Source organism: Xyrauchen texanus, chromosome 48 (genome assembly GCF_025860055.1).
Source record: "Xyrauchen texanus isolate HMW12.3.18 chromosome 48, RBS_HiC_50CHRs, whole genome shotgun sequence".
Lineage (NCBI taxonomy): Eukaryota > Metazoa > Chordata > Actinopteri > Cypriniformes > Catostomidae > Xyrauchen > Xyrauchen texanus.
The window spans coordinates 24,144,205-24,154,132 of NC_068323.1; the positions used below are offsets into that span (position 1 = coordinate 24,144,205).

Below are 9,928 nucleotides of genomic sequence, written 5' to 3' on the forward strand. Positions count from 1 at the left end.
TCTATTCATCATCTGTCTTTTTGTCTGTCCCTCTGTCCATCCATCCATCTATTCATCATCTGTCTGTCTGTCTGTCTGGCTGTCCGTCCATCCGCTAGTCAATCTATCAATCCATTGTCTGTCTCTCAGTCCCTTGATCAGTCTATCCATCTGTCTATCCATCCATCGTCTGTCTGTCTGTTTGTCTGTCCATCCATCCATCATCTGTCTGTTTGTTTGTCTGTCCGTCCATCCATCCATTCATTCATCCATCCATCCTCTGTCTGTCTGTCTGTCCTTCTGTCCGTCCATCCATCTGACCATCCATTCAACCATCCATCCTCTATCTGTCTGTCCGTCCGTCTGTCCGTCCATCCATCTGTCTCTTTGTCTGTCCATCCATCATCTGTCTGTCCGTCTGTCCATCCATCATCTGTCTGTCCATCCTGTCTGTCCATCCATCATCTATCTGTCTGTCCATCCATCCATCATCTGTCTGTCCATCCATCATCTATCTGTCTGTCCATCCATCATCTGTCTGTCCGTCTGTCCATCCATCATCTGTCTGTCCATCCATCCATCATCTGTCCGTCTGTCCGTCGCCCAGCCATCCATCCGACCATCCGTTGAACCGTCCATCCTCTATCTGTCTCCATCATCTGTCTGTCCGTCGTCCATCCATCTGTCTGTCCGTCTGTCCATCCATCCATTATCTATCTGTCTTTCCATCTGTCTCATATCTGTACAAAGTATTCAAACTATATCAGACTTATAACGTTTTTCGGTACTGTGCTTTGTGTCATACCTAAGAGCACCCCTTCACAGTGGTAAAATCACTGTAGCACACCTTATTGCATTATTGTATTGCTAGCTCACTCCTCTTCAAGATACTATTAAATCTGATTATCTTCATATGCCTTTATCGACAGACGCTGTGGCTTTACTTGTGAAGCATTTCATTGATTTGCACTTGATGTGGCTGTCTCATTTGTGCTTTTGTGTCCTGTCTCTCTCTGTCTTTCTTTCTGTCTCTCTCTCTCTCTCTCTCTCTCTCTCTCTCTATCTATCTCTCTGCATTAGGCTTAAGCTTTCGTCATCTTCCACTTCTCTCTGCTTCTACAACAAATCAAATTATGTCTGATCGAATGGATGCTGTGTAGATTCCTCTGCTGTGTGGAATGAGGAGAGAGAAGGAGCTTTAATGATGGGATATCATCTTACATTTCCTGTATATCTGTCTTGTTTATGATTCTTCGATGGACTCGCTGTACTCGTTTTCTCATTCCTTCTTGTCCGCTGCATTATCTGTGTTTGTCTACATATTCACTGTATAAATTGTGTATATACTGAAATCATAAAAGTATAGTCACAGATCAAAGATAACATAAATGATCTGCAATATGCAAACCTAGCGAGTATTCAACGTATTTTCATCACAACTCATATTTTAGCTAGCCTCCTATCCAACACTATTTTAGGGAACATCAATGAATAAATTTGGTGACTTATTCCATATTTATTTATGCAACAGAAATGACTGATGAACGTCAGTAACCTGTAATCCGCTGCCCTCGTCTCGTTCCAAACCCCGATGTTTTCTTTCTTCCGTGATACCATGTTTTAAACATTCTTTATCATTTAAATAAGATTTTATTTTGAATTACAATAATAAGAATTATTTTTATTTTATTGATATATTAATCTATTAAAACAGCGGGACTAAATTGTCAGATTTGTTTTTGGTCAAAATGTTTATTATGTGTCCAGGAGTATTGGCCATTCATGATTTTGAGACGTTACAGACATTACAGCTGATTTTCTATAAAGCTGCTTTGGATCAATGTGTATTGGGTGTATTGGGAAAAGAACAAAGAAAAAACTATACAAATAAAAAATTCTTTGACTTTAATGTTGCAATGTTTTTATTTCTACTTTTGTAACAAAATGCACTGTCAAACAAACAAGTGATAGCCAGTGCTGAAGCTTTTTACCAATCAGAAATTAGCATACATAATTCTGATACAAGTAATGGCCTTCATCATCCAATCACTGCCAACCATGTTCAAATTAAATTTAACATCATAAATTGTGAATCTATGAACTGATGATCATTGTCCCATGTCTGCCAAACATGTTGAGTGATCCAAACATCATCTGCAACATGAAACTGAACTTTTGGTCGGATTTTAGAAGTGAATGCACTTGCACTGCATATGAAAGCTATAGGATGCGCCCTTGCTCCCTATTTAGTGAATGACTTAACCTCCAGTCTGCTGTCTGTCTGCACTGGTCTCAGAACAGTTTGAAATGCACCTTATTTTCATCCTAACTCTGTATAAAGCCTCTAAAAACAACATTTCCAGCTTTTGGATGAACCCATTGATTCTCTATGTGATAACGCACAGTAAATTTCAAATAAAAAGGATTTCTATTGAAACGCTAGTGCTATTGTCCACTGTAGTGGTCATTGTGTTTAACAGAGTGCCGTTTTGCACTAAATATCTCAAATTGTCAAAATGGCATATGGTATTATATGGTACAAGAGAATCTTTTGATTCAGGTTTCAGTGTAAAAATGTAATGAGGTTTCTTACCAGATGTAGTTTTGTTGGAGTTTCAACAGTGAACACAAAGCACGAGAATATTATATCAAATATATTACCGCACTATTTAAATTAAAATACGTTCAGATGAAATCTGTGCAATTAAGAGATTATTAACACATGACACCTTTCATTTCCTTTAATTTAGCAAATATTGTTTTTGTTCATAAATACCCAGTTGTCAATAATTTGTTGTACAATAACAACAATAACACTACCAGTTATTAACTTTTTATTTTTTACATGGTTCAACTGGAAAACTGATGTAACTGATAGATGGATCTAATATAATGTATTGGATTTGCTTTAGATTTTGCTAGTTACCTTAGTAAACATCTCATGCATGACAGTAAAGTAAAGGGAACTTGGCATATTTGTTCAGCAGATAAACAATGAATCAATCTTGTACGCACCCGAAGAGTGGAGCATGACGTGATGTGTCTGCAATCACATACTGCCCTCTACTGGCACACAGCGACACTGCAGTACTCAAGTTATTGTGTTTTGATATAAGGTGCTCTTTGGCACAAGCGTTGTTTAAAGTGATTGTTCACCCATTCTAACATTTACTTTTTATTCTGTCATTTATCGTTGCATCTTTTTGCGGACTGAGTCTGTTTGTCCTTAATCTCCTGTATTGTTCCATATGATTATCAAATGACATGAGGGTGAATTTAAAAGATAGCATTTTGATGAATATTAAATTGCATGTTATGTTGCAGCCCCAGACAGTTCAAGCATTAATTCAATGTACTTTTTGTCTTTGAACTTTTGTTATGATTATTCTTCCATATTGGTTAGAATAATTAGTAGAATAATAAAATATTTAACTGTATTACTTTGAAGAAGAATTGTTTATTCTGATTATTAGTCACCTCACTTACGCCGTTGTTGCCATTTTATTATATGCCAAAAGAGGCTTATTGCTTTATTTTACATTTTTCAACTGTTAGATTGTGAGAACTGTAAGTATTGTGTAAAAGGTTTTCATGCAATTTTATGTACGCCTCATTTGCTGACATTAAATGATTATATGCACCACTAGTCAAATGTTTGGACACACCTACTCATTCTTTATTATTACTATTTTCATCATTTTAGAATATGAAATGCCCTGAGTATACACATTTCCTTTAATTGAACTTTTCCAGTATTTTTATTGTTATGAACGTTTTGATTTTCAAAATAAAGATGACTTTTGTATGTAAGTCATGTTCTGCCCGTCAAGAATCAATGTGTTACATTCTCAACGTTGGCAGTAACAAACCTCAGTATTCAAGGGGATGATAAAATTGCCTTCAAAAATGTGTGCCATAAAACCAGATGTGTAATTATTCAGGGAATTTGCTATTAATATTTTGACTTTAATTTGATTTCTCAGCAAAATTGCTTACAAACCGTTAAAAGAGACAACTCACTGTAGAAGCAGACAGTTCAAGCTAATGTCCTCATAGTGCCCCTTGTGGCTACATTGAGAATGCAACTTGGAATTGCGTTATGAATTGCTGTTTGACACGTTTGTGCGCAACAATGCACGAAATTGTGCTTGAGTGGCTGAAAGCGTCTTTGTAAGACTTGTGTGAGAATGCATTGGCTTTTAGTATTTTCAACCGGAACGTACATTGGTAATGCGTTATCTAGGTTCATGGGTCTGTGTTCGCATGCTTGTGTAAAGTATGTAAATTCAGTCAAGTGGGTCCAAACTTTTGACTGGTATCGTATATCAGCATTATATTCAATATCGGCCACCCTGCTGTTGAAAACCCCGTATTGGACAACCAATAGTTTCCGTACAACATACTGTACAACAGCAGTTTAGCCCATGATACTTCCGTTTTAATGCAGGGTGTGTTTGTGTTCAGGATGGAACTCTCAGGAGAAGCGGCTCTTTTGGAAAACTCAGGGAAGTTCTGCGCAGAAGCAGTGAGTTGCTGGTGAAGAAAATCCAAGGAACGATGCCACCAGAACCTTGCAACACCAAGTGAGACACACACACACACACACACACACACACACATGTTGTGTTTCCATGTTTTATGGGGACTTTCCATAGACATAATGGTTTTTATACTGTACAAACTTTATATTCTATCCCCTAAACCTAACCCTACCCCTAAACCTAAACCTCACAGAAAACATTCTGCATTTTTACATTTTCAAAAAACATAATTTAGTATGATTTATAAGCTGTTTTCCTCATGGGGACCGACAAAATGTCCCCACAAGGTCAAAAATTTCGGGTTTTACTATCCATATGGGGACATTTGGTCCCCACAAAGTGATAAATACACGCTCACACACACACACACACACACACACACACACACACAAACGTAATCCCTTAAGGTAAAAGGAGGGCATTTATTTTATGAAATAGTAAATTGCATTCCCTCAAAATAAGTTTTACATTCCCTTGCGATTATGTTGGTTCCCCTTACAATAAATTAACCATGGATTTAATATAGTTATGTAGTAGAAACCATGACTGTAGTAACCATTGTTACCTTTCAAGAAGGTAACTTCAACCCTGCGTCAGAAGCTGTCACTATGGGAGCAACTTGAAACCCTATACCATCATGGCATTTGGATTGGCTTGAGACGCTTGGAATGGAATATAGAGTGTGGCGATTTTTGGAGGGGTTGTTGCAGGCTCAAGCCTTGCATGCCTCTTTTTTTCTCTGTACTAAGTGGTTTGCCTGTTCAGAACGAGCGCTGTATACTTGAGGTCGACCAATAGTGGATTTTGCTTATATGATAACTAAGGTGGTGGACAAGGGCGATAACCGATTAATCGGCTGATAATTTTAAAACTATATTTAGAGAATGTTTGCTGCATTATGAGGGACTATTAACTATAAAAAAAGCCAGAAACACACCAGTGATTTATTATAAAATGATGGAGACTTGGCTGCGTTACAGTGCTCTATATTAAAGCATTTACAAAGTCAAGCTTTTTAAAGCCTATATATTCATCAGGTGCTCCCAAAGCATCAGCTTCTGATACATGTTTCTTTCCCTGCTTTCAGGTAACCAAGTTTATGAGAGTAACTTAGACATTTTTTGGTGAATAACATGGTTTGGATACAGTTAACCTTGGTTTTAATACTGTAATACTGTAGTATCCATATAGTAACTATAGTTGTACTATAGTAATATTATTTCTACCATGACTGTAGTAACAATGTTTGTGATTACCATGGTTTTACTACAGATGCTATGATCAAACTTAACATATAACTTATATATAACTAAATTAAAGACTTAACCATGGTTTTACTGCTATAATAATAGCCGAATGGCATTTGTAGTAAAACCATAGTAAACACAAAACTGTTATATTAATTGCCATACTTTGAATTTTACTGTACTACTGTGGTTTCACTAAAGCCCAAAGTATACTTCGGTCAGACATGAATGCTGAGCGTCCACATACAGGACATGTGATGCAAATTTCGTCATCAGCAGCGTACGCAAGCATTAAACTCTTGCAGCCTGATTTTTCTAGCTGCACGTCTTTGAACTAGTGGTGTAGCTAGACCCTGGCTGATAAGGGTGAAGCCCTGGATCTTTTGTTAATAGCTCCGAATGTTTTTTGTGATGAGAAAAAAGAGAAAGTAAGGCTTTATGTTAATGTTACCGTGGAGACATAGCACATGTGGAGGCTTCATGCTATTCTCCGTGGCATCCACGCACAACTCACCACCCGCCCCACTGAGAGCGAGAACCATATTATAGCCTCAAAGAGGTTGCCCTATGTGACTTTACCCTCCCTAGCAACCAAGCCACTTTGGTTGCTTAGGAGACCTGGCTGGAGTCACTCAGCATGCCCTGGACCAGGCAATGAATTTTCATTTTTTTAAGATTTCTATTATAAAGTTGTAATATTTTGAGAATAAATTCAAAATGATCAGAATAACGTCTTAGCATTGTGAGAATAAAGTAGTGTATTGTGTCAATAAAGTATCATAATGATAGAACAGACACTAAACCAGCAGCTTTGTTAATGCAAGAGATAGATGCGGAGGATGTAGTTAAATCATACTTTATGATAGGATTTAGCTTTAGAAAAAAACTTGGACTTTTGCCACATCATCACAGAGTTATTAGCATTTGGACATTGCAGCGGTTATGTAGGAAGTGTAAGAACCATACAGGTTCAAACAGTCCCGCTCGGTGTTGTTGTTGTTGGGCTTTCCTCTCTAAACAATACTGTATCTGAGGGGATGTTACCTCATACAAGATCCTGATATGCAGTTTCAATTATTTTTCACTTCACTTGAATGTGAGCCTATATCTCACGCCTCCCTTGACAGGCGCCCACATGTTGAAAACTCATGTACTAATGCACAGCTCATTCATGAATAGAGAGCTTGCAAAAACTTCCCATAGCCAAGTTATCTCCCTGGATAGTGATGATGTATGTAAAGACCCAGACGCTCCACTTTGCTGTTGTCCACCACATCACTTTTCTATCGATTTATTCTCAAAATGTTACGACTTTAAACTCACAATTCTTTGACTCGTTATTTTTACTTTAAATGACAATTGCACGTTTAAATTGTTAAATTACTTTGATTTTATTGTTAGCGTTCATTTCTGCACTATGAACAATGAGCCGACAACTTGTAATTCTCGCTTTGATTCTCCACAATGTAAATTCAAACTTATTTGATCCGTTTATTGAGTTGCGTTTATAAAGTTCTGAACCTGTGTCAGTGTTGCTTAATATAATTCTTATTCGACAGGTAGGCAGGTCATTTTTAAGTCATGGAAGGAAGGATTCTTTTATTTTTATATTATAATATGACCTGTGAGCTAAGCCCAGGATGACACTGAGGCCTAGCGACACCCCTGAATTTTGAGGTTACAATGGTTTTACTACAATACTGTAGTGCTGTGGTAAACCATAGTTCATTTATTGTGTGGGAACACTAAACTATTGCAAAGTATCACAAAACTTTTTTAATTCAGAAAATACATTTCCTCCCTGTCCTCTAAGGTGCACAAACACGTTAGATGTGATTTTTTCCCCTGAAGACTGTAGAATTTATGTGTATATCTGTTTAAAGTTGGTTTTGTCAGCTTTAGCACTAGCATGTAGCTGACCACAGTGCTAACAGTCATGGCCTAAAAGCCACAAAATCCAAAACTTTAGATTTTATGGGGTCTTTAAGCGCACTGAGCACTCACTGTCTGAGTGACCTGAAGCTCATAAAGGTTTGTTGTTTTATGCAAATGTGATGACCTGTTTATTATTAATTCCTCACAGCATGAAGCGAGCAGCATCACTCGGATACCTGAACAGTAATGGAGATAACGACTCTTTTCAGGTGAGCTGATCTGGGGGAATTGACTTATGAGTTCTGGAATTAATTCAATTTGTTTTAAAGAGGATTGATTAATATGGCTTTGCTTGTCTCGTCACAGGATTTTGCGATAAACAGGACTTTGAGAAACAGCAGACCTCTTAGCTCAAGCACAGTGGAGCTTTACAAGAGCACAGACCAATGAAAACAACACAGCAAACACATTTCCTTGTGGAAACTTTAACAGAGTTGAACATATTGGAAGCTTTCGTTTGTGTGATTTACACAGTTATGCATTCTGTCTCACTCATATAAATCATGCATTTTTCTCTTTCTTAATAAGTTTAGACAGAAATGAATATTCTGTCATAATTTTTTCACCATTAAGTTGTTCCAAACACATACGTCTTTCTTTCTTCTATGGAACACAGAAGAAATTGAGCAGAATGTTCACATTGTTCCACTCCATACAACTCCAACTGGACGAAAAGTATCATTGAAGTAGTCTTTATGACTTGTGTGCTACACAATGCTCCAACACCATTGGTCCTCATTAGGGTTGAGATTCTCGAACGAATGACTATTATGAAACCAGTTCTTTTGAAACACAGCACGACCCGTCTAGTCTGATTCCCGAATTAATGAGTCTTATGAGTCGGTTCTTTTGAATCTACACCACAAAACATTCAACGCAACCAATGTAGTGGCTGAAGCTGGAACTAAAGTTGCGATGACTGTCAGATTAATCACGCTGTGAATTTGGCGACAGTGCTTCTAAAATCTACCTGTGCTTAGTGAAATTTGAATCACTGCCCCCAGTGGCCAAAGCTGGAAGTGTTGTTGAGGTGAAACATTCACAGGGTGCTGCCAAAAGCTAGCTGTAAATTATGTTATATGATTAATTATTTAATGCATTGAACAAAAATTATTTTATTAACTCTACCCCCTAGCCCACACCACAGACCTAAACTAACCCATTTAAGTAGAAGAAAGATCAGAGATACACCTGCCTCATTCTCTCAGGTATTAAATATCCCATTGACACATGCTTAGCAGTGAAATTTGACCTCATATGACCTACAAACCAAAAGAAAGCAAGCAGAGAAGTGTTAGAGAGGTGTCATTTTAATGCCAGTCTTTGGGAAATCTTTTTTTTTTTTTCAGTTGCTTACTTATTTTGTTACAATTGACCTATTTTATAGATAGTTGCCCCCAAGATAGCTCATCTGTAACTGCAGATACTCTGTGCAAGCCTTTTTTTTTCTTGTAATTTTTCATTGCAGATTTACAGCATATTACACATCACAGTTTGGAATATGGAATCTGAATATATGGAATGCACATGTGTCACAGTGCATGATTTCAATGATTTGTTTTTGTATAATGATTGAGAACCAGTTTCATTGTTAAAAAGAACTTGATTTATGTTCAAGAAAAAAACTAATGATCCTGTCTAGAGTTTTTAGGAATCATCTCATGCTCCAGTGTCCATAGACTGCTCAAATATATATATGTTTGTTTCTGAATATGAGAGCAACTTTTTGGCAAATTAAAATCACTTGCTGCGCAAAAGCTGTACCCCTATTTGATGTGTGTGTTTACATCTGGAAGACATATTTTTTAGGTTGTTTGCTTATCTGTAATGCGTCCAGGGGCGTAGATTCCATGGGGGATGGGGGTAGGTAACCCACCCCCAATAATCAAAACAAGCAAAAACATGTTGTCTATAAGTATGTCTTATAGACAACAGAAAGGAAACGTCTTACAGATTGCAGATGAGCAAACAAACTAAAGAAATATGTCTTCCAGTCTGGGTGATGTACGTGTGTCATCAGGGTTGTAAGTCTGATCGTTTGAAGATGTTTACCTGATGTTAATTAGAATGTGGTGCTTTCCAGATTAAACTGAAACTTTGAAACTGACATCTCAGAAATGTATATGTGCTATCTCGGACACTTGGTTGTCTGATTCAAAATCATTACAATTGTTTAGTGAAATCACTTAACAAATTACTTGAGTTAGTCTTTTGATCGATTAAAAG

The 9,928-nt window shown here is 37.2% G+C and overlaps 1 protein-coding gene across 2 annotated transcripts in view; it reads left to right on the plus strand.

Annotated features, from left to right (window-relative positions):
* LOC127639842 (kinesin light chain 1-like) overlaps positions 1–9,796 on the plus strand; it is a 37,951-nt gene extending 28,155 nt beyond the window's left edge. The window contains exons 14-16 of one of the 2 annotated variants that reach the window (XM_052122124.1): positions 4,444–4,562; positions 7,851–7,911; positions 8,009–9,796. In XM_052122124.1, the coding sequence (XP_051978084.1) occupies positions 4,444–4,562; positions 7,851–7,911; positions 8,009–8,092 (264 nt within the window). In that variant the 3' untranslated portion in view covers positions 8,093–9,796. Of the gene's footprint in view, positions 1–1,059; positions 1,832–4,443; positions 4,563–7,850; positions 7,912–8,008 lie in introns of those variants that run through there. The other variant, XM_052122125.1, reaches the window with a different exon arrangement.
* The last annotated feature ends 132 nt before the right edge of the window (positions 9,797–9,928 follow it).